Source organism: Anopheles coluzzii, chromosome 2, assembly GCF_943734685.1.
Source record: "Anopheles coluzzii chromosome 2, AcolN3, whole genome shotgun sequence".
Classification (NCBI taxonomy): Eukaryota; Metazoa; Arthropoda; class Insecta; order Diptera; family Culicidae; genus Anopheles; species Anopheles coluzzii.
This window is the reverse complement of record NC_064670.1, coordinates 17,705,458-17,729,832: the sequence shown is the minus strand read 5'-3', so window position 1 is coordinate 17,729,832 and position 24,375 is coordinate 17,705,458. Positions and strand designations below refer to the sequence as shown.

The window sequence follows — 24,375 nt, the reverse complement described above, 5'->3', positions numbered from 1 at the left end:
CAAATAGCAAAATAGCATTTCCCCCTTTCTGAACGTTTATTGCATCCGTCGAAACAACTTCTGAGAAACCCGATTTTCCTCAAACGGACGAATCAGATACAGGAGGGCAGCAGCGGGGTCGTCGCGATCAGGTTCAATTTCAATCAGCAAAACGGTAGCTGCACCCAAGCATTCAATAGTTCACTGCACCTCAAGTTCTGGTCGTTCACTGCACAATTCTAGCACGTTGCATAGGAAAACGGGAATAGGAAAAGCGTTCCATTGAGTGTAGAAACGAGATCAACGAAACGCAAAGCATAGCCGTTGGCTTCTACAAAGTAATGAACTTCTTACCTTAGTGCAAAGAATTAACATTGAATTCGAAGTCACAAATAATTGACATCAACTCCATTCGGTGCATTCGGGGTGTTCCGTGCACTTGTGGAGTACTTTTTCTCAACCACCTTAACGATGAAACGTATTGCAATTTTCGATCAACTACTTTATAAAGCAATTACAGTCCATAATGCACTACCACCATGGAGCCCTGCAGGTGGTACCCTGCACTATTTCCATCCCAGGAAGGGACAGCACGTTTTGTGTGATGTCTTGTAAGCAATCAGCCGCCTACAGGGTGACGGTGACGGTACTTAATTACTTTCCTGGAGAACACATTTCACTCTACCACTAGAGCAGTTTTTTTCCCCTTCAATACAATCCATTCACTATGACGCTGATTAATTTGTCCCATGGTGACAGCCTTCCCCTTGGCCGTACGCCTGTTCCTGAGCTATTTTGGTTTTGATAATGCAAAATGGATCGACGTGGACGTTCTCTTGTTTTTTTTCCTGCTCTCCTCTATTAACATTTGCACAAAGCCGACGAACAACAGGGCTCTCGGGGCCTAGGGACATAATCCGCCAACAAGCCCACTGACCTGGAAGTAGGGAACGGGTCCGGTAAGTGTTCCGTTCGACAGGCGACCGTTGGCCACACTTCACAGCACTGGTGTGGAATTGAGCTTCCAATCGCGCGTTGATGGGCGATTGGGGCTCCTCCTTCCGTGCCGTACCGAGCTCGCGTGTAGAACATCCCTCCCACACCATCATCTGCGTGCGGGCCCGTATTTCCTTGCACATTTTAATACCCATTGATCTATTCGCGGATGAGTGGGCTTTGGATGAAAATGGAGTTTTAATTTTTCTGCTCAGTACACAGTACACACACATACACACAGACACACACAAGGGTCTAGATTAATGCACTGGCCTGTTTCGCTGTACGCATCGGGTCTGTTTGATTGGTTTCAGCTTCCCCAAGTGCGCTTCACGAAAAGGTCAGAGGGTAAAATGGTTTATCCTGCCTGTTACGTTCGCTGGCTGCATACGATGATGATGCTCCGTTTTCATCTCGATTCTCAAATTGATTGGGCAAATTTGGCAAAATAGCATACACTCACCCGTAGGGAGAGAAATGGGAGCAAAACATGAAACTGATCCTGACTTTGTTGTTGTGGCGGTGCGATCAGGAAATCAGAAAAGGAAAAGAATAAAGCGCCACGAATACACACGATCATCGACAAGCGTACATGATGCTCTATTTACACCTGTGCTAAATGTATGATTAAATTACGATTGATATCACGTTTTGCTAGAGGCACCAGGCAGAGGCGGAAGAGTGTTTCATTACCCTGTTATGGATACTTTTCTTTGTGCCTTGTTTTATCTCACTGTACGCTTTCAAAACAAAAAAAATCTTTTCATGACCTGCTGTAAAAAGATGGCGTGGAGAGGGGGGGGGGGGAGCTGGCATGGTAGTCATGTTACACGGTGCATGGGATGATGATCCGGCGGCAATGTTCCAATCCAGCACATCATCTCCCTTGGTTTGAACTTTTTCTCTTTGAACTTTATCCCCCCCACCCCTGCTTTCTTTCTATGTATGTTCCAATGTGTGTATGTGTGTGAAGCCGGTTCAAAGTGCAAAGTGTTTGGCCACCAGGTAACGAACCACACACACACACGCGCACGCAGAGGCCGCATCCTGAAATCGGAGGATCAGTGGACTGAACATTGCCACGCGCGGTACTACGCGGCAAGACAACATATCAAACTCCCTCGCTAACACCGTATAAACACTCCTCCTGTCTCGGGTGCAAAACCGAACCTTGTATGTGTGCACGTGTTGTACGTGTGCAGGATTTGTGTACTTTGATCCATACACCTGCAGGGAACTGCTGCCGCTCGGGTATTTGCTTTGCTAAACTTCCCGCAAAAGACGGAGCAGTTGCTTGCGTAAATAAACTTCCTCTTCACGCGCGCACATACCTGTTGTGCGCGGCGACACTTAAGCACACACGGGAAAGATGACACGAAAGATTTGATACGCTACAAGGTCCAATCCAATAATCGTTTGCCGGATTGCCTTCCGGGGATGGGGGGTTTCTTTCGTGATTGTTTTGGGGTCGGTAGGTAGAACCCCTCAGAGCCCATTACACCATTACGCGGTACACATCGAGTTGATCGGTTTCAGGTAGCGCAAGAACATCGCGTAACAGGAGAGGGAACGCTTGCTTGGATCATCGTTATTTTGCTACAGGTACAGACATTGTCATTAATGGCGTGGCCGTTAATGACATACACAAACATTGTAGTACCATTAATTAGACCCTTACAGGTGGTGTGTATGTGCACTATGTTATGCGCACCACCATCACCACTGCTCTGTATGGGCACATCCACTGCAGTGAGTCTTTCCAACGCCCACATCCTCCAACGCCGTCGAGTGTAAATATGTTAGTGCTCACCTTTATCCCTCCAAAATTGGCAACAAATGTCGCCGAATGTACGGAAAAGCGAAGGCACGGCAGGATACAGATGCGCTCTGTTGTGCTGTTTTGTACCGAAATAGCAAAAAATAGAGCCTCTCGCTCAATTTATTCGCACACTCTAATGAATTCAATTAGAGCAGAGCTCGGCGCTATAAAAGCTAATACAGCACGCTTGTTTCGGTGACGCTGTGTTGTGCGCAATTCGCAATCTTCCGAGCGAAGATGGGGCAGCAACAAATGGGAACTAAGAAATGGGAAAATATTTCCGGTGCTGTATATGCGCGTTTGTTACAGGCGCTGGGTGGGAAAAGCAAGCAGAACAGAACAATTGTACCAAAAAAAAAAAATAAATAAAATAAATAGACGCACACACAAAGAAAGAAGCGGAAACCCGAGTGGAGTTCAATTTGATTTAGATAAATCAATTAGAGCGTCAGACCTGGTCTTGGCCTAGCCGGCAAGCGACCTACTCGGGATTCTAAAAAATGGGAACCGTGATTTAATATCACTCCGCAAAGCAGATAAGGATCTTCAGCTACGATGCTGCTGAAACTATATTTCATTAAGGAGGAATTTCGAAAATCTTTTATTTTTACATTACGATGACGCTTTGTGTCGGTTCAACAGTCAGTGCTCGCATCGTTCGATATCTTAGAATTGATTTCTGATAACTCTTACCGAAGGCTGAGCTTAGAACCTTTTTCGTAAAGCTTAGTGCACCTTTTGATGGAAAATACTTGAAACACAGTTCGTATTAGAGATGAGGATTTTTCGAAACACAAAAAGCTAAAGACCGGGAAAGCCAGTGGATTGTTTCCACAATTGTTGAAACAAAAACTGTCGCAGGGCATCCAAAAATCGTAGGAAACTCTGAATGTCATAGATAAAGTCATCGAACAAAGCCCTAATGGCCAAGTGACTAAAGCAGATGTCTTAAAGACAACTCCGTCACGCAGCTAGCAGAGCTTATGAATATCATATAGCCTATCAGACACATTGCAAAATCATGCAAAGGGAAAATGTTAGCTTAGCTGTAGATTTCCAAGATCCCAACAACTTGTCAAGCTATTGCCCCATTAAGTTCATCAAAGAATCGTTTGGGTACGTGCCTGGAATTGTGGGATTATGGAAAAGTTATCGTCTTCTTCTTCTTCTTTTTCTTCTTGTTGTCCGGCCTATGGTTGCTGGTTCCTTCTACAAATGGACATTCTGGACCTGACCCAAATTCCAGAAAGTTATCGCATGCCCCACTATCACCAGACACTAAAACGGCACTCAAAAGACAATCAATACAATGACAATACAATTCCGAATGCATCATTTGCCACTATCATCGAAAATATCCAGCCATGGCACTTAAAGGATTTTCACGCACAAAAACGTATCTCTTGTAGCTTAATGTGAGGTCAGCACATGATTTCCCGTAGCCTCTCTTCCTAATCGACACAATAACCTACGATTTGAAGCTAAAGCACTGTGACGTTCACTTAATCGCTTCTCCCTTCTCTTACGATTGCAGATAGAACCGTGCTAGGGACTCGCTGGAATGATCAAACGATTAGCAAAGTTCAATGCACTCAGCAAATTGCAATCGTATCCAGATACGGGTAAGTAGCGGCCACGCGCAGCGTCCGCTTTTCGAGGGGGGGCAACTTCCCAACCAGGATTATTCATGATGCCACGCATTCCTTTCGAACACAGGCACGAGCCATTTGCTATGGCCAGCAGAGTACCGCTCACGTACGAAATGTCTCCAACGGTACACACAGAGGCGGACATCGAGTCGGCAGTAGCAGTAGCGAAGCAGGTAGCGGAAGCAGTCGAAGAGGAGGAAGGATCTGCGGACGATCTCCATCCTAGGTTGCCGGGCACCACCACCACCGCCTTCCAGCCGTCGCCCGTCGTCGTCGTACCCGGGTCCGTCACCATAGTCGTTGAGTGTCATAACGATGCGGATGCTGCCGCCGATGGTGGTACTGATGGTAGTCGCATCACCACTACCACCAACAACAACAGTGCTAGTATGAAATGTCTCAATTTTACCACCTCGCCCCACGCATCCGCTCGCAATACTCATCCTGCATCTGGCCAGGGCTGCATCTCGAACACGACAGTACAGGACGGTGGTTTCGAAACGACGACATCATCACCATCGCCGCCGTTGTCGCCGCCAATAGCAACAACAACAACCACAGTAGATAGTGCAAAGAGTAATCAATTCGTCAATCATAGCTTTAGCTGCGGAAGGGGGGAAGAAGACATGGGCACCAGTGGTTCCGTGGTCGTGGCCAGCGAGGATTGTGCCGAGGCCGCCCAAACGCAACCGGGGATGACGGAGCTGGCACGCGGCTTTGCGGATGTAGTGCGCGTGTCGACCAGTGTGCCGCAGCCGGTGACGGTCAGCTGCTGCGCTACCGGACCGGGCGGAAACGGAGTGGCGCCGAGAGGCACGCCGACAGCAGGTACTAGCTTCCACTACGCAACGGCAGCAGCCGTGGCGGCTGTAGCGATGACTGCGGCGGCGGCAGCAGCAGCAGCAACGACGGCTGCTGCAACCGTGTCGCCCAGCCGAGCAAAAAACCCCGTAACCCCTTGTGCGTCCGGTGACGGTGACGATAACCCATTGCCACCACCACTACCACCACCCAGCATAGAACCGATGGCGCCGACGCCTGCCCATCATCCCGTGCATTACCATCCTATGATAACCATCAGTGACCATAACGTGGACGCCACTGCTAACCCTAATAACCGTACTACTACTACTATTACTACTACCACTAACCCAACCGTGCATGAGCTTCGGCGTGAGGTATCGGCGGGACCCAGTACCCAATCCTGTGATAATGACCACCACCACCACCACCACCATCAACAACAACAAAATTATCATCATTCTAACCCAACCGTTGTTATGCCTTTCGTACCACCCACTAACGTGCCGCTCGATGCAGATCGATGCGACGAACTAACTGCTAACGTCCCATCATCCACCAGCAATTACCACCACCACCACCAATACCATCATCCCGTCGTAACCACCACCACCACCACCAGTACTACCAGTGTCGCCACTAACACGGTGACGGGAAGGACCAGTAAACCGCCGCTCCATAGCTACCAGCATCACTACCAGAGCTACCACCACCATCAGCTGTCCACTGACAGTTGTGGAAGCAGCAGTAGTGGTGGTGGTGTGCCACCAGCAGTGTCGATGGTAGCGGGCGGTGGCACCTATCGGTCGCATAGTGCCCGCTTTATGACGCAGCACATTAAAATCCTACCCAAAACTCAATCCCTCGATTTGGCAGATAATGACGACATGCTGGAAGCGTCCAACCGGTCCGAATCGCAGCTCGAGATCAGTGCGGCCGGCATAGGGCCGGGGGCGGGCGGGCTGCGGGGCCGCGTACTGCCGAAGCTGCAGACGCTCGAGCAGACGACGCGCCCGATCTACCCGAACGTGCCGTACAGCCCGTACAACAGCCCGTACGGTAGCCCGCGCAGTGGCCGCCGCCGGACACCGTTGCGCGAGTCGAGGCGCGTGTCGATCGAGCAGTCGGGCAGCTTTCTGCAGCTGAACCAGTACAAACTGCTGGACCAGATCGGGCAGGTGAGTCGGAGGGAGGGGGAGAGGGAGGGGGTCTAGGCGGAAGCCATTTGCTATTTTTTTTTGTATTACCCCGTGTAACGTTGAACGTTGGCTACCGTAGAAAATGTTGAGCTAGTCCTGTCATCAAATCACAAGACCTAACGAAATGCAAAGTCATCGGTTCAAGCTCTGCATGAACCGAGATGCCACCCTTGGCAGGTCTTACTACTAATGTACTCAGTGATAGCTAAATCTACTAATGGCCAAGGCAATCGTAGATTTTCAACAAGACTTGATTGGCCAAATAAGAAGAAAAAGAAAAAAATGGAAAAAAGCAGTCAAAATAAACAAGATACATTTGTAGAATCGGCTAAACGATTAGTCATGCCATGACCGGCAGCGCCATCTATGAGTAAATAGATTTACTACAATCGTGCACTATTTTTGATGCTAAGTGCTAGTGAAGTGTAGCTTGCTGCTGTGTTTTGCTTGAATGTGTAAAAATACATGTTGCTTCAATAATTACATTATTGTTTATAAAATAATTGAGAGTGAATTGAATCAATCAACCAGCATGTTGCATACTTTCAGGCGTTTCGCAATGCCGGCCAAGAGTTAATGTTTACTTTGACATAATTTAAAGCTAAAAAGATGTTAACATTTTTTACTCCTAAAAATGCGTAATATTATTCTGTAGATACGGTTAACCTGTTTTGATAACACCTTTGAGATTTTTGCGTTAGTCCCGTTGTATAGTCTTCAACTCGTACGATTCATTCAAATGCCCGTCATTGGTTCAAGCCTCATACGGACCGTCTCCCCGTAGCAAGGACTGACTATCCAACTGCGTGGTACTGAATAAGTGTCGAAAGCCAGTAATAGCCGGCATGTCTCCGCGTAGGACTTTGCGCCTAATAGAATAAGAAGAAGTTGTTTAAGAATGGTTGAAAATTAAGCAGTTTTTGTTTCCAAATGCATAGGATTAATGCGTTTGTTTCCTGAGCATGAACAAATCAGATTTACCGCACAACAATCTCGCTAAGATGGAATTGAAAATTGCCTTTAATCCAACATTCACTAGCCCCAATAGTCAAAACACTTTGATATAATTGTAATACCTTATCGAGTTTTCTCGTGCAAACGAATCTCGCTTGTCCAGATTTCGAACGAACTTAATGCCACGTTCGCAAAATAATCGGTACCAGAGTAAATTGGAAACAGTTAGCGTGAACCGTACTACAACCACACTATGTCGAGCACAGTGCGCCTCCGGCTACAAAAGAACCTACAAAAGACCGATAACTTTCACGGATAACTACTACTTCTCGTGTCACTTACCGTAGAGATTATGCTCCATTTCACGGCGGTAACAAATTAGATTTCGACCTAATGCAGTAAGAATAGCAGATTTGCACAACTTGATTATGCCGACCACCGGTTCTCTCTCTCTCTCTCTCTCTCTCTCTGCGCAGGGTTCGTACGGTTTGGTGAAGCTGGCATACTCCGAGGAAGACTCTACACACTACGCCATGAAGATCCTGTCGAAAAGGAAGCTCCTTCGCAAGGCGGGCCTGATGCGCCGGGGACCGAAGCGGGGCACATCGCCACTGGACCGGGTGTATCGTGAGATTGCCGTGCTGAAGAAGGTACGATGAATTGCCCCATGCCATTGAATGCAGTGATCCCTGGCGGAGCCACGGGAGTATAAAGCTTTCACCGCGCCCTAAAGGGGCAACCGGGGGAAGGTCACGTCTTGTGTGTATCTGCCTTTGCTTGATTTGTCTCGGTTTAACGTGCTCCTTTAATCCTTTTGCGCCCGCCTTTCAGCTGGACCATCCGAACGTGGTGAAGCTGGTGGAGGTGCTGGACGATCCGCTGGAGGATTCGCTCTATCTAGTCTTCGAGTTGGTGCAACAGGGCGAAGTGTTGAGCATACCGACCGAAACACCCCTGAGCGAGGAACGTGCCTGGAATGTGTTTCGAGACGTGCTGCTGGGCGTCGAATATCGTAAGTAACACGTGTGTGTGTGTGTGTGTGTGCGTGGGTGTTATTTTCCCTGCCGGCGGGGCCTTACTGTACGGTCGGTTTGGGATTGGGATGGTGATTGATTCCGCCGACGGGTGGCGCTAAATCACACCCGAAAAACAATCAACACCCGAGTGGGCGAGAGAGCGAGAATCTGATTATCCTTTCCCCTGAGGCTAGGAACCACACACACACACACACACGCACGCACATCCGGCAAATTCAGTTAGCGTCAGGGTTTCAACAATCCCCTCCCTTGCTCCCTTTATCCCACAGTACACTATCAGCGCATCATCCACGGGGACCTGAAGCCGGCCAATCTGCTGCTGTCCGATTCTGGCAGCGTCAAGGTGGCTGACCTCGGCGTCTGCAACGAGTTCCTCGGCGAGGATGCGGCCATGAACAACGGTTCCACGGCGGGGACGCCCGCCTTTCGGGCGCCAGAAACGCTGCTGCCCGGGCAACACTTCTACAATGGCAAGGCGGCCGACATCTGGGCCCTGGGCGCTACACTGTTCTCGCTCGTGCACGGCAACGTCCCGTTCATTGCCACCTCGGTGCCGGGCGTGTACGAGAAGATCAAGAACGATCCGCTCGAGTTTCCGGCGAACTGCTCGAGTGCCGCCGCCAGCACCATCAGCGAGGAGCTACGCGATCTGATCAGCCGTATGCTCGATAAGGACCCGCAGCAGCGCATCACGCTGCCCCAGATCAAGGAGCACCCGTGGATGACCAAGCACGGTACGGTGCGGCTGCCGAGCGAGGAGGAAAACTGCCGGCTGGTGCAGATCAGCGACGAGGACATGAGCAGCGTGGTCAAGAGCATACCGAAGCTGGACACGCTCATCCTGATCAAGACGATGCTGAAGAAGCACTCGTTCCAGAACCCGTTCACCAAGGGCATCTCGGGGCGGGCACCGCAGGCGGGCGGTTCGCGGCTGGAGCGGTTCTGCCGCTCGGGTCGCTCCAACTCGGCCCCGGGCGACTACCACACCTCGGAACGGTAAGCGTTTTGTGGGTTTTGTTGAATTGAACGAATCGTTCGAATGAATCTTGAATGATTCGAATTTCGAATTTCCAAAGATTCTTCAAACGAATCTTCAAAAGTCAACAAAGAACTTTAAGAATTCTTAACAGGTATGAATTTCTTAAAGATTCACGCATCTCTCGTAATTCATAAATCTCTAAAACTAAGAAAGATTCAAACTAGTGTTGGGAAAAAGAGCACAATTAAGTGTGCTGTGCGCACACGCACGCACATCTCAGTGTGCGGTGCACATTTCGCACTGTGCGCGCACTCCGCACTGTGCGCGCACTCCGCACTGTGCGCGCACTCCGCACTGTGCGCGCACTCCGCACTTTTCGCACAGTGCGAGCACACTTCGCACGGTGCGCGCACTTTTCGCACACTCCGCACAGTGCGAGCACAGTCCGGACTTTTCGCACACTTCGCACATTGCGAGCACACTTCGCACAGTGCAAGCTTAACTTGCATCACTTTGCACTGTGCGAGCACACTTCGTACCGTGGTGGTACGTACACAAAGACCACGACCACACGACCAGTGTCAGCTTTTTCTCTTAGAGTTCATTTACTCAGCCATCGGGGTCGTCTAACAGTGGATGAACTTGGCGGACACCTGACCTCTTCAAGCCCAACCCCCCCCCCCCCCCCCCCCCCCACTCCGTCCGCCCATCCACGATGGCTATTATTGGTCCCAACAGAAAGCATGTGTAGATCCATGCAAATATTGGAAACTCCATCGATTTGACATACACCTGTTTCGAATCCTTTAAAGGGTATAGACAATATTTTTTCAATCTAAGAGCCCCCTTCTACGCTGCACTTCATTCCTCGCTCTTCTTTTCCACCCTTTTACGCATGGCAAAAGCGCAGAACGCTGAAACACGCGCGCACTGCTGAAATCAATACAATTTAATCATCGTTGGCCCAAGGCATTGGGTAGAGCGAGAAACAACATAATTCTTTGCAAGTGTGGATGGCCGGTACACGAGCACACCGAAACCGCGCGGAGACATTTGCTGCGAGAATCGAATGCACAGAACGCTGCGCTTGACCACCATCGAAAACCAGTTACACAAACACAAGGATACAACACACCCAGACAAAAATTTAAAGGCCCCGAAACACAATATCAACACAGCGGTCCGTAGCCGAAAAAATTATCAGGAAAAATCGGCTGACATCAAGCACGCGTTTCTTTAAAACAACTATGAACTGTGAAGGTCGTAGGTAAACGACGCTCCAGTGGGTTGAGGTTTCTCTTGAATTTGGCTGAGATGAAACGTGTCTGTGCTTGTACTCGGAGCCACCGCTTTGCGATTGTGCAATAAAACAGACAGCTGGTTTCACGCGAAAACTGCTATTCGCGTCGCAGGTTTGCAAAAATTACAATTTTCACTCGGAGCCCTAGTCAAATTTTGTGATTAACTGAAGAGAAGGGGACATGGGACAGGGCGAGAGGGGGGGGGGGGGGGGCGTTGGGCATGTGTGTGGTATGAATGTGTGCAAGCGATTTATGGATCTTTGATTCGCCCCGACTTGAACTCGTTGCACCAACGGATCGGAGTCGCTAATGCTAACTGATGCTAATGCTTAAAGGCGGTTTGTCAAAATATGCTCAGTACTACACCACCTGACTTCCTGTAACATGGTACGAAGTGTACTCGCACAGTACGAAGTGTACTCGCACAGTACAAAGTACAAAGCACTGCACGAAATTTGCGAAACATGCTTGCACTGTGCGAAGTGTGCGAAAAGTGTGGAGAGTGCTCGCACTGTGCGAAGTGTGCGAAAAGTCCGGACTGTGCTCACACTGTGCGAAAAGTGCGCGCACTGAGCGGAGTGTGCGAAAAGTGCCCGCACTGTGCGAAGTGTGCGAAAAGTGCGAAGTGCGCGCACTGTGCGAAAAGTGCGAAGTGCGCGCACTGTGCGAAGTGTGCTCGCACAGTACAAAGTGTGCTGTGCAGTGCGCACAATGAGGTGTGCTGTGCGCACAGTGCGCACTCGCGCACAATGCCCAACACTAATTCAAACATATCCAGGTATATGACTGTTCAGATGATGACGACTCTTTCGAGATGATTTCTAAGTGGTTCATTAATCTGTAGAGATGTATGCATTTTTAGTGACTCATGTATAAATGTGTATATATAAATATATACACATTATAAATTATAAATGTGTTAAGGCCGGGCTACATTGATCGTACTCCGTAGTGTAATTTTTGTGAACGCGTACGCCATCTAGCGGTGGCGGGTTGAAGCTACATGCTGGTATAATTTATCTGTCAAAAAACGTTTTGGGTCGAGGAGGCTATAATTTTACCCAATGATGGATAGATGTTGGAAGATGGGGTAAAATGTTGCCAAGCGCTTTGTATCAATGACGATTTGTCCACCAACAACAATTAACGGCCTACTTTGTTGCAATTTATAGGCGTTTATCAACATTTCAAACGGCATACTAGTAGCCTGGTCAAAACTTGATGAGACACCAAGCATGAATAATTTTGACACATAAATTATACCGACATCTAGCTTGCGCTGGTCGCCGCCAGATGCGCTAGTGAAAATCAAAATTACACTACGGAGTACGATCAATGTAGCCCGGCCTTTATGTATAAATATTATGTATTATGGATGTAGTCATTTCGAGATTAATGAATTCTTCTAGGTTCGTCAATTCATTTGTCTCATAATTTGATATTCATATCAAGAATTTCATATTCTACGATATCGTAAATCTTACCGTTCCGTTGCCAATCTGCTTTCAGCCAACCTTCGAGCGAGTCGCTGCTCCCGTCGGTGACGGAAGGGGTGACCAGCCCGCTCGGCAGTCCGGATGCCACCTCCACCGTCGCCACCATCACCACCGGCAGCATCATCTCCGAGCTGGACAGTCTCACGCTTCGGTCGGACGTATCGTGCCCATCCTCCAGCACGGACAACGATACGGCCACGGTAACAATTATTACCACTCCGCCCGAGTAGCCGATAGCTTGCCGCTAGAGAGAGACACCCATACGCACACACACAAACAGACAGACACAGACAGCACACAACACACTCGCACATCGCGTAGGCTGTTGTTAGTGCGCTTCGTAGTTTCGTCATGGCCATCCTGTGGCTAGAAAGTGTTACAGACGCATCAGACGCTTGTGTAGGTTGTGAGAGGAGTTGGCGTAGCAACGGGCTTGCTGTACAAACGTACACCACACACACACACACACACACACACACATACCAACACACCTACAGTAGTGCAGGTAGTGGCTTTGTTTTCAAATTCCTTTTTCTATCTCCTTGTTACTAACCGCAAACATCTTTTATACTTTTCAATCTTTTTTCTCCTTTTTCTCTATCTCTCTCTTTCTCTCTCTTTCTCTCTCTCTTTTTTCTTCTTTCTGCTGCATTTGCAAATTTTTCGTTTCGATTTTTGTCCACGTGCCGTTTTTCTAGTCCCTGCTTAGTACCTCCTACTACGAAGTACTGCTGTAGAGTAGCTTCACACAGCCTCCCCCCACTTGCCTCCCTTTTCTAGCTGCCCCGCGAGCTAACACCATCCCGATGGTACAGAGTTCGTCCATCGATTGCACGGGCATCAAAGATGGCGTCCGATTTCGTACACCGTTTCTGCCAACAGTGAGTGTGCAGTGTAGTGTGTATGTGTGTGGTGTGTGTGTGTAGATAGTAGAGTAGAGTGCGCACTAAAAAAAAACAATCGCACCCTCAACTGTCACCGCTTGACAGTTGGCGACTAAGCTGATGGAGCGTCTGTACGTAGTGCACAAAAACAAAACGCCGTAATATGACATTAATGTTTGGTTTGTTGCAATTGTTTTATTGATACGAAACGCGCCCCAAGGCGTTGTGACAAAGAAGGGAACAAAGTAGAAGCGTTTGGTTAAGCGACAGAGCCTCTGGCAATAAGGGCTGTGCAAACACAAACACACACACACGCATCCCACAGTGTGCAATAGGACGCTCCGAACAACACAGCAAACTGCCCAAACCGTGCAGTGTGCAGGTTTGGGCTCGTTTGGAGGAAAGGTTTTGTTAGTTTAAATATACCGATAGTTGATTAGTTAATAAGTGATCCAGGTTTTAATTGAGGCCCCGCACAAGTTTCTATACCCATGCGCTGTAATAAACACAGCACAAGTCATCAGAGTTACTATAGACATTGTAATATCAGACCGTCTACTACTATTTCGTACTACTACGCACAAAACAAAAGCAAACAAAAAGCACGCTAGCATGTAAGAGACAGACACGACAGCTTGGCTGCACTAATACCCTGCTGCTGCTGCTGCTGTTGTGCTGCTTTAACTTTGTTTTCAATACAAAATTTAATAATAATCATTTCCAGTACTTTATTAAGTGATAGCTCCCACTACCCGTCAAACCCGCTAAAACCGGGGGCATCGTAAAAATCTTAATGTTTAAAATCGTCACCGTTTGCAACGGCACAACTAACGCTATTCTTACATTTTTCTCTAACTGTTGTTGTACATGAATAAAACACACGTACACACACAACATTCCATTAAGACCGCGGGAAGGAGTGCACCTATGTTGTGGCAAACTTTCCCGTGGAAATTCAGAATTGAAAACGCTTTAATACTACTTATATGAAATATATGATAAGAAAGGAAAATAAATCGAGCTATCAAAAACGTTCGCACAAAAAAAAAAGAACCGGGTATAAACTCGTACTATAACTAAATAAAACGGGAATTGTAAGGGGGAAATTTAACCTACACACAACAAGTACACAACAACACACGAACAACACCACACGCCACAGCAAAATTCAAAGTTGGAATCACAATGATAGAACCAGAAAAAGACCAATCCGCTAGCCGTTGTCGTCCGCCCGCGCCGTTCGCATGACGCGGGTTATTATCGTATGATAAGGTAGATGATAAGGTAGCAACAAAACCAGAAGCGATAGATTTTTTAAACGATATCGAACGAGTTTCCTCCAAAGAGACGGGTTTTTTTTAGTGGATAGCCATTTTTACGGATACATTTATGGTACAGTTTTCCTCGGGCTTTGTTTACCCCTCACACTCCCCCTCCCCCATCCCATTTTCCTCGCTTTCCCGCGATCTAGAAAAAGCTAATCGGTAAGAACGGCTGTTAAGAAGTTAGCGCGAAATATAGACACATTTGTTAGGCTTTGCAAGGGCTGATAGACTTACTAGAGTAAAGGGAGGAAAAAGGGCGGTAGGGTGAAAGTAGTCAGCAATTAAAATGTAGAAAAGCAAAAGAACAGGAATCAGCTTGTGGTCCCTTTTGTCCCAACTCAGTCTCCTTATTGACAGTTTACACTTACACAGTTTCTTGGAACGGTACCGAATCAAAGATCCTCCTCTTATCAAGCTCGTTTTAGAGATATCATAGTTAGAACAGTGGTTTTCCTCTCCAATAGAAAATCCCTTTAAGTAATGACTCCCCACCCAGTCCCATGCTTGTTAGCAATAACCGCCATAAACCACCACCACCCCGTGGTTTAAAACCCTGAAAGTGATCACAATACAACGAGAAGCAAAACTCTGATCGTTATGTTTTTTAATTTTTGCAAGAAGAAGAAAAAGAAGATGAAAAAACACTGAAAATTGTTAATAAACCTGCAAGCGAAAGCGATAAAATAAAGCAATGTTAAAGAGTCTTTATTACAACCCGCGCCAAACTGAAAATGGGGAACACATAGGGATGCATTTGTCTGCATTGTTTGTTTGTGTGACTTTTTCTGTCCAACTCCCTCCCTCCCCACCCTACCTATCTGCACCCACAATTGCACCAACGATGAAATGATGCAAGCGACAACAAATCGACAAGCACACATCAAAAGGAAGGAAAAAGCGCAGCCCAATGCACTTTAGCATATCGCGTAACGGCATTGTTGCATTGTTAAACCTAGAGTCAGTGTACCTCTCGTTGAGAAAAAAAAGGGGAGGCGAAAAAGGAAAGCACACAAGTCGAGCAAGAAAGGTGTTTGTGAGTGTGTGTGTGTGTAGACGGGAAATTGAAAAATTGTTTGTTAAAATTGAACCGTGTTTTGTAGGAGGAAAGTGTGAGAAAGGAAGCAAGAGAAAGGATACAAGAAATCCCTTTTAAAATATGTTAATAATAAGTGTGGGGAAAAGAAAAAGAACAACATACAATTCGACATTCGAAGCATAATGATATTTTACAAATTTTCAGTTACTTCAGATTAAATAATGTTTAAGCGTAGATGATATTAATACAAAAAGAAACAAAAAACAAGAGAGAAACGTAGAAGTGCAATGGGAAATGCAGAGGAAAATATGACACTTGTGTCTCAGTTTTTATATAACTCTCTGTCTCTCTCTCTCTCTCTCTCTCTCTTTTAACAAATATTAACAACTACTACCGAAAGCATATCAAGTTGACAAGCTACATAAAATTTAAAACTAACTTAAAAAAACACACACACATAAGACATGAGAGAAACCCATTGCGAGTAATCACTTGGAAAGCTTTAGCATACAGTCTTTCCCCGAGTTACGCGAATAATGCGTTCCGGAGACATTCGCGTAACTCGGATTTTCGCGTAAGTCGAATATCACATGTTACAGCAAAAATATACTTTATTTATCATAATTTTTGATTGAATTTAGTTCATTTATGTAATTTAATACTTATTTGATGCAATTGGTGTAGAAAATTTGGTTATTTATCGGTAATTATTTTTCATTTGACAATTGATGGAGAAAATTGTACTGATTTGACATCTGAACTGTCAAAAATAAAAATTCGCGTAACTCGAATTCGCGTAACTCGAGTGTCGCGTAACTCGGGGAAAGACTGTATAACTACTACTACACAAAACTCCTCCCCCTTATTTGTGATAAAATGATTAAAAAAGCATGAAAATTGGGTGCAAATAGAAGAGGAAAAAGAGAAGCGAATTAATAAAATCTGATAAAAGAAAAACTCTCCATATTAGTAGATTTGTGCATCCTTTAAAACAGCGGGCTAGAGAGCGGGCGACACGAGCAAGCAAGCAGCAAGCGAAAACTCGTAAACTTTTATATAAGACTTTTCCAATTTCAAAATAAATTAAAGAAAATTAATATTAAAAAAAGAGAAGTTTATTAGTATATGGAGATTAAAGCAGAAAACTGGTAGAAAAGAAAAACGAAGGCCAAAAATAATTAAAAACGCATAACTTTACTAACACTCTCTCTCTCTCTCTCTCTTTCAATCGTCCATGTTTGCGCTAGAGAACATTGGCGTGCGATGAGCGAAAGCTTTTAAGCTTGTGCGCGAGCGCGCGCATATGTTTGCGTGTTTGCGTGCGCAACGCCGTCTCGACATTTAAACATTTCTACAATTAAACATACACAATTATGAACAAAAGCAAGCGAAAAGATGCACTTAAAAAAGCACAATTTTTATAATAACTGCACAATCTCTTTCCATCTGTCTTCTTGTTCGCTTTGTGTCTCCTTCATCAACACTCTTTAATCGATCTGTAACATTCGCACAGCTCAAGCACGCACAAACACAATTTTAAAGGTGCATTTTTTCAACTTAACTCAAATCGTTGTAGTATTTAAGTAAAGGAGAAAGCGAAAAAAAAAGAGTTTATCCTTGTAAGTGAATTAATAGCAATAACCGGAGCACGGGTGTTGTTTTGTGTGGATTGAAAGGATCTGATACACGGTGGTGTGGTGGTTGTTGCTGTCCTCTGTCCTTAGATCGCACGTCCACGTGGCGTAAAGGGGCGCGCATTGCACTTATGCGAATATTACGCGACCGTTCGACCCACTCCCCCTCCCCCCAGAGACAATCAGGCGCGTGGTGGATTGCAAAAAGCAACAAAATACACCCACTTGTCGGTGAAAAATGAAACCAAAATAATGAAGAAAAGGAAATAGTATGGGATAAAAGATAGAAAAATCACACAAAGCTGCTGCTGGGGCGTGTAATGGACGCGGAGCTGACCGTCACGGTGCGGACATTAGGACACATAGACATACACACAAATGCCATTTGGTGCAATAGTAATACTCTCCTCTCCATCCCCGTATTGTATTCGGTATCGTGTTTCAAAACAGAGAATAAAAAAGCAGGTGAAACCAACACTCTCCCAACACTGAATTAAATGCCAGTAGGCAAAACAAACGGAAGACGACGAGAGGACAAGGATAGCATAATTAACTTACACAATTAAACAAAACAAAAGCTCGCAAGTGAAACTTAACAGCAGAACCAACTTCCCCTGTTCTTAATTAAGTACTAAAAAAAGAAGAAGAGGAAGAAGAAAACAAGTAAAAGCGATGAGAAAGTTATACAATCGATCATGCAACAAAATTATATATGATATGTATATTATATATATATATTAGATTCTACACAAAGCCTGAAATGTGTTAAGATTGATCCAAATAAAAATCATTCGTTTTTTTCTATTTTAAATCAGCTGCTTGGTGTCGCGTTTTGTTTACTAATATGTGAAATGGCCTATTTTACATGCAACTTTTGGTTACTTGGTGTAACATCCGAAACAAAATAATATGCTCGTTCGAGTTTGAGTTTTAAACTTCAAATTAATGTAACTTAAATGATTAATTATGCTTAATTATTTGGTGTTGCGAACAGCTAAACATAAGTTACAAAGAAGATTTAAACTTTGTTTATTAATTTGTTAATTCTATTTTTACTCAAACGTTAAATATTGACCTAATATACTACTGTTTTCCTATTTTTAAACGCATTAAGACAAACCTAATCCTCCTCCTATGAAACTGGCCCAATTTCGCCAAACTGCCATAAATGCATTCAAACCCTTCTTATCTATGAACGAAGTAAGGGTTCGTCGTCACTAGATAACAAGCAAAATTTAACCTATTTTGCACAATTTGGATGCAGTTTTTGTCTGATATTGTTTATCTTATCGTGAACGAGAAATGGTAAAAAAAACCAAAACTGCATTAAACCGTTGCACAGCTTGTCTAGACGACGGCGGGGGCACTTGATGATGCCATTGATTTCAGTTTATATTAAACACGCTACCGATAGCAACGTTTTGTAGTACGTTCGTGCACGGCACGGTAGGTCAACGGTGAACAGCATCGGGCTGCCCTGCCCTCCTCTACCCAGACGTGTACATAATGATTCGTGAGCCCGAATCGTTACCGTTTCAAACAGTGCGCCGACCGCAGCAGCAGGGAACATCCGCGCAGCAAGGGGGAGAAGTTGAGCACGGTGTGGAGGTGGCAGGAGACACCACCGGTAGTGCGAATGAAGCTCGCACACCCACGATCGACGTGCACAACATTGCGGGGCTAATCACGATCCTGACGGTGAACATACACCAGCTAGAGTCGCTGCTGCAGGTGGGCTCGGATTTGGGCTTCAAGTTCTGGCTCAACATTGTGCTGGTGGCCATCTCGATTGTCTGTGTGGTAAGCCGGTTACCGTTTGGACTGTGGTAAGGTAGAGAGCATTAAACAAGAAACCATTCCCCAGTACCCGCTGCTAGTGCTGCGCATGCTGCAGGGGGAGGGTATTGCGCCCTCGCCACGCCGTTACTGGGCCAGCTTCGTGCTGATGGCGATCATCTTCACCATCAATCTAACGCTGCAGATTTTCAACGACTTGGACGCACAGTGTACCGCTCTGTTTAATCAAGCATTACCACCGGTGGGGCCACCACAGCAGCCACCCAACTGCAGTGCCGTCTGAGCCGGCAATGGAGCGAATTCGGGTGGGTAGTGCTGCACGATTCAGTGTAACGCATTAAAGTGCACTTCTAATGCATACTCTCTCTCTCTCCCCCGTTTCCTTTGTAACACAACCAGAGGCCATGGTCTGAACGCCGCAAGGAATGCATCGATTTGCTGTACATTATCCTGCTATTCGCCACAATACTGTCCGTGAATGTGGCACAAACGATCAACTATCACCGTGCACACAGCGACAACAGCAGCACAGCCGTTAGTGTTTTGTTCTGGCTCGCTATTTTGGCCATTATAGTCGTAGCGCTGTTGCTGGTGGCCAATGTAATGGTACTGTTTTGGCCGAAGCGTTCGGCGCGGACTCGCTCCATAGACATACTACACACGCGCGACGTTAGTGTTGTGATGCATCTTGCGCTCGTTTCGCTCAACTTGGTGCTGCAAATATTCAACGAAATGTCCTTCTTTTGTGATATCCCTACGTAGTGTGGTAGCTGCTTCTGCTTGCCTTCATGATTCTTGCGTCCGAGACCTTCTTAAAAAGGAAATACGTTAATTTATTGTACGCTGGTGTGTTAGCCTTTCGTTTTTGCTTTAAATTGTAATAATAAACGCATAACCAACGATTGTCGCTGAATAGTAAAAGATTGGGCATTAATTAAAGGATTTGAATAATATTCGCTCTCCCATTTGGCGCATTCCCTCCCTTTGTTTGTTTTACACACCCGGGAGGCGATAGTTACAGTTACCAAACACGCCATGGTCCAAAATGCAGTAAAAACTGTTAGGTTAAGAGCGGAATAAACAAACAATAATTCTTAAGCTACAAAATAGATGCTCATACATTGGGATCGTTTTACCTGTGCGATTACACGACGCCGTTACCGCTCAGGACCTTGTTTTTCTTCACCTTCTGCAGCTTGCACGAGTTCACCTGCGACGCAAACCGGAGCGACTTGACCGTCTCCGTAAAGCAGTCCTGAAACGGGGCCACGTTCACGAACATCAGCGTTTTCGAGTTGCCGCCCAGGCTCGGCATCAGCAGGTGCGTCAGCTTCGAGTTCCGGTACGGTATGTGCTCGTTCCGCTGCACCAGCGCCAGTATCACGTTGCTCAGCTCGCTCAGCGACCGGTTGATGTTCTTCGTCTCGTCCATGCGTGTGCTCGTTTTCGGGCTTTCGGAGCCGGCCAAATCGACCAGATTCACCGACCCGATGCACGTTTCACACTTTTCCTGGTGCGTGCCGATGAGCGTTATCTTCGTGACCGCGTGCGACCGGGACGAGCGTTCGTTGCCGGCGGTGGCGGCCGTCGCCCGGTTTAGCTTGGCAATGTTCATTAGCTGGTGTAGTCGCGCTGTCGTGTCCACCGTCTCCTCAATGATGTTCGAAACATACACTTCGGTTTTGTTTTTCGCGTTTGCCATCCTTATTTCCAGATCCTTTGTTGTGCCGGAAGTGTCAAGCAGATCGTACAGTATTTCATTATAGATTTCTAAGAATGTGACACGGATCTGTGTGGGTAAGAAGAGAATATGAAAGCAACCTATGATAAGGAACTAGTGTCCTCCGGTGAAATGCCCCCCAAAACCTTACCTCATACTCCCATCCGAAGCGTCTGTAGTCTTTGACGGCGTTGAAAATCAGATCAACCGTGCGGGGAATGACGCCCAAACTGTCCTGCACACCGTCCATCGTGTACGTCTTGCCACTGCCGGTTTGGCCGTACGCAAAGATGCACACGTTGTACCCGTCCAGTGCGGACTGTATCAGCGGCGAAACGTTATCGAAAATGTCCTGCTGCGTCGTGCGCGGATGGAACACGTGATCGAAGCTAAAGTCCATCCGCTTGTTGCTGCCGTCCATCGCGATCAGCTCGATCGACTGCTCGTCCAGATACTTCCAGCCACACTCGATCCGGTGCTCTTCCGACGGGAGCGGTGGCCGCACACGGCAAAACACGCGAATGTTACCGCGCAGATCCATCACCATGTTGTGCAGATCCTTCCGCTCGATGTTGGCATGAAAGAGCAGCTCCGTGTTGCGCTGGTTCGCATCCTGCAGTGTGAGGTTTTCCTTCTCCAGGAAAGCGGCCCGCTCCTGGAGCTCCTTCAGCTGCATGCGCAGGGTCACATTTTCCCGATCGGTCACGGTGTACCTTTCCCGCAGCTTGTTCAATTCCGACTCCGTGCGATCGAGGGAGGCCGAGAGCGTTTGGTTGGTTTGGCTTAGCTCATCGTTGCACTGACGAATCGTTTCCAGCTCTGCCTTCAGCTGTGCGTGTTCCGCTTTCAGCAGTTCCAGCTCGCGGGTGCATTCGTCGTACAGCTCCTGCAGCGACTCCCGGCTGGCGTGTTCCTCCTGCAGCTTTTCGTGCTTCTCCATCAGCGCTTTGTGCTTTTCGGTAAGGTTTGCAAACCGGGCCTTATAGTCGTACGGTGGGATGCGCTTGTTCATCGTTTTCGCTGCCGTCTTTGCGCCTACTCCGCTCGTTTTCGATGCGTCCGATCCGTTTAATTTTGCACTGCTGCCCACTTTAGCGCCTACCGCGCTTTTGACTGGCGGAGCAACCTTTCTGGCCGTAGCGGTGGCAACCGATGAAGCAGCGACGGCTGCCCTGTGTGTCACCGGTTTGGAAACTGCAGCCGCTCCTCTCGGTGGAATTGTAGTGCTCGTGGTGGTCATTTTGGATACCTTGGCCGGCGGCACGGCAGTGCGAGAGTTTGTATGGGCAGCTGGTAGCGGCTGTCGCTTAAACCCTGCCAGCGATGACATCCCGCTCGCCGATGATGAAGTTGTAGAGCACGATACGTTCGACGCCATCGCAATGTCGCAGGCGGAGCGGCTCCTTCGCAGATGGTGCACCCGTGACCCGTTCGAGCTGGTCTGTACCGGTTTCACCAAATCGCTGCTCACCATCATCGCGACCGTGCTGGCATTGATGTTTCCGCCCGCCCGTGACGCTACCGGTGCCAGGGTAGACGTGTACTTGGGCCGATGAAAGTCCGGCCTGTTCAGATCCATGGCCGAGCGGCTGCGGCGCAGCTTGGCACGATTCACCATTGCGCCACTCTCGCTTCTCTTATCCGGCGAGGGCATACGCACTTTGGCAAACATTGTCGAATTTGCGGACGGTAAGTTGAGCAAGTCTCTGGTCAACGGCAGACGAGCATTGCCCGGCAGGCTTAACGGGCCGGTAGGTTTCTTCAGGAACGAAGGTTTGGGAATTCTGGAGTCCATCCTGGGGCAGCTGGTTCAACCCGATACGCGTTCTCTGGCGGCTACTTTTTCGTAACGGAAGAGATATTTTGCACGCTTTCACGGTAATTATTGTTTTGTTTTGGGACACTTTTCGTTCACACTTTGCGTCCGCGACGCAGTGCGTTCGTTTGGCTGCTGAATTTGTTTTTGAAACCGTCGCTGACAACTGAAAGAAGCGCATTTTCGGTTACATTTTGAACGATGGCGGACTCGAGCAGTTTGGGATGGATGTCAGCTGCTCGAAAAATGGAATCGCGCATAACCAAGGTGTATACATACTTGGTTTGAATCATGCAGAGATAAACAATAAAAATGCGTTTTATCTTTTTACTAGGAGGTTACTTTTCGCATAATTTACCATGTATAAAATAATGCAAATCGATACAAAACTTCTCAATCGAAACTTTTCCCTGTTCCTGCAAGTTTCTGCACGAAATTTCCTGACTGACAGCAAGCTAATCAGACTGTCAGATGAGAGGTGGGAGGGATCGCAGAGGGCGAGCGAAAAAGAAACCAAAACAAACGCGGCCTGATACCGATCGGTTGTACCTTTGTTGTTTATCCATCCGAAAAAAGTCACGAAAATCAACGATTTCGGTTAACAAATCACGCCGACCCGTTTTCCCGGCAGACCCCCGGAGAAGCCGCACGTCACCGAGTGTCGGGAACCAGCCGCACTGTTGCACCGTAGAGGCCAAGGTTCGGTGCGCTTGAGAGACTGTCGCCTGTCTGCCACCAAGCCGCGTCCCGGATACCGAGCATCGACGGTGCTTAGCAAAAGCAGCAGCATACTTCTTTACCCCTGCTGGCCTGCTGATTGAGCTGTGTGTGTGTGTGTCCATCCGTCACAAGGCACCGCGGCTCGTAGTTCCGTTTGGTCCTTCACTTTCTTCCCGAACCAACCGGAACAAACCTACCTCAGGGGCTGTTGGTGCACCACCCGCTAGCGTTAGGTTGTTTGCTTTCTTTGGTTTTTTTTTCTTTTCCCCTTTTTCTTTACTTCAAAATTGTCGGAAAGCTGGATTATTCAATAGTCTTCGAAGCGATGGCTGACCGACTAACTCAGCTACAGGACACGGTAAACCAGGTAGGAAACGGGACGGAACCCATCTTCCTTAACCCTCACAACCCGTACTAGCATCACTCTATTTCTCTCTTTCTCTCCTGTCTGTCAAACCAGCAAGCGGAACACTTTTGTAACAGCATCGGTATCCTACAGCAGTGCTCGGTTCCGAGCAAGTTTGCCGGTTTTGAGCGTACCGGATCCCAAACGCCTCAGCAGCAGGTACACCAGCAGCAACAGCTACCACAGCAGCAGCAACAGCAACAGCAGCCGCAGCAGCAGGAGGACTTCCCTCAACTATTTTCCACCCTGATCTCCCGATGCGCCAAAGACATCGACACGCTGATCGAATCTCTGCCGAGCGAGGAAAGCTCGATCGAGCTGCAGGTCCAGTCGCTGCAGCGGCTCGAGGCGGAGAACAAGGAGTCGGCCGAAAAGCTGGAAGAGATCGTGCGCAAGGGCGAGCTGCTGCTGGAGAAAATTCAGGCCGCGCTCAGTGATATAGCCCAGTCCCAGCTGGACATGCAGTATTCGTCGTGAAAACCCGCCCCGGGGGCTACATGCGGGACAAGTTTGTACTTTCCATCGTCGCAACGTTGATGAGCGCTGGCCCCAAGCGTGGAGGGTGAGGTTGTGATCTACCGTGAGGTTTGTGTGTGTGTGTGTGATGCGCTGATGGAGTCCTAGAGAAATCGAGAAAATCCCAGAGGATGGGCACCATGTAGCCAAATGTTTGACCGGTGGGTATCATTCTCTGTATGATCTCCTCCACCCTCCCCCAATGTGTTTGCGCGTGTGTATGTGTTTTCTGTTTAAAATGCTCGCATCCCAAGCGTCGCGTATTAATGAAGCAAATAAAGTATCATTGATTTACACAACGTGTGCACGTA

At 47.4% G+C, this 24,375-nt stretch overlaps 4 protein-coding genes across 9 annotated transcripts in view; 3 read left to right on the top strand and 1 right to left on the bottom strand.

The window, feature by feature from the left end:
• The window catches only part of LOC120950093 (calcium/calmodulin-dependent protein kinase kinase 1), a 90,355-nt gene extending 72,749 nt beyond the window's left edge, over positions 1–17,606 (top strand). For 2 of the 5 annotated variants that reach the window (XM_040367851.2, XM_040367850.2), the window contains 7 exons: positions 4,329–4,416; positions 4,511–6,422; positions 7,874–8,047; positions 8,229–8,409; positions 8,704–9,430; positions 12,224–12,410; positions 12,909–17,606. In XM_040367851.2, the coding sequence (XP_040223785.2) occupies positions 4,527–6,422; positions 7,874–8,047; positions 8,229–8,409; positions 8,704–9,430; positions 12,224–12,410; positions 12,909–12,947 (3,204 nt within the window). In that variant the 5' untranslated portion in view covers positions 4,329–4,416; positions 4,511–4,526 and the 3' untranslated portion in view covers positions 12,948–17,606. Of the gene's footprint in view, positions 1–4,328; positions 4,417–4,510; positions 6,423–7,873; positions 8,048–8,228; positions 8,410–8,703; positions 9,431–12,223; positions 12,716–12,908 lie in introns of all 5 variants that reach the window. The other 3 variants (XM_040367852.2, XM_049611224.1, XR_005751101.2) reach the window with 3 other exon arrangements.
• Positions 17,607–18,398: 792 nt separating this feature from the next.
• On the top strand, positions 18,399–19,807 carry LOC120950096 (uncharacterized). The gene is made up of 3 exons (XM_040367856.2): positions 18,399–18,889; positions 18,954–19,191; positions 19,286–19,807. Exons 1-2 carry the CDS (start codon positions 18,596–18,598, stop codon positions 19,167–19,169), a joined length of 510 nt encoding a protein of 169 aa, XP_040223790.2. The 5' UTR covers positions 18,399–18,595; the 3' UTR covers positions 19,170–19,191; positions 19,286–19,807.
• LOC120950094 (protein claret segregational) lies at positions 19,696–22,616 on the bottom strand. Of its 2 annotated transcripts, XM_040367854.2 has the most exons (3): positions 20,758–22,616; positions 20,023–20,675; positions 19,696–19,943 (listed from the first exon to the last, which is right to left on the bottom strand). In XM_040367854.2, exons 1-2 carry the CDS (start codon positions 22,399–22,401, stop codon positions 20,031–20,033), a joined length of 2,289 nt encoding a protein of 762 aa, XP_040223788.2. In that variant the 5' UTR covers positions 22,402–22,616; the 3' UTR covers positions 19,696–19,943; positions 20,023–20,030. The 2 variants fall into 2 exon arrangements, with proteins under 2 accessions (XP_040223788.2, XP_040223787.2); XM_040367853.2 differs by lacking the exon at positions 19,696–19,943 and having other exon boundaries at positions 19,952–20,675.
• A 280-nt stretch (positions 22,617–22,896) lies between these two features.
• LOC120950098 (mediator of RNA polymerase II transcription subunit 21) lies at positions 22,897–24,367 on the top strand. Its single transcript, XM_040367857.2, has 2 exons — positions 22,897–23,509; positions 23,603–24,367. The coding sequence occupies exons 1-2, from the start codon at positions 23,468–23,470 to the stop codon at positions 24,023–24,025; spliced, it is 465 nt and encodes a 154-aa protein (XP_040223791.1). The 5' UTR covers positions 22,897–23,467; the 3' UTR covers positions 24,026–24,367.
• The last annotated feature ends 8 nt before the right edge of the window (positions 24,368–24,375 follow it).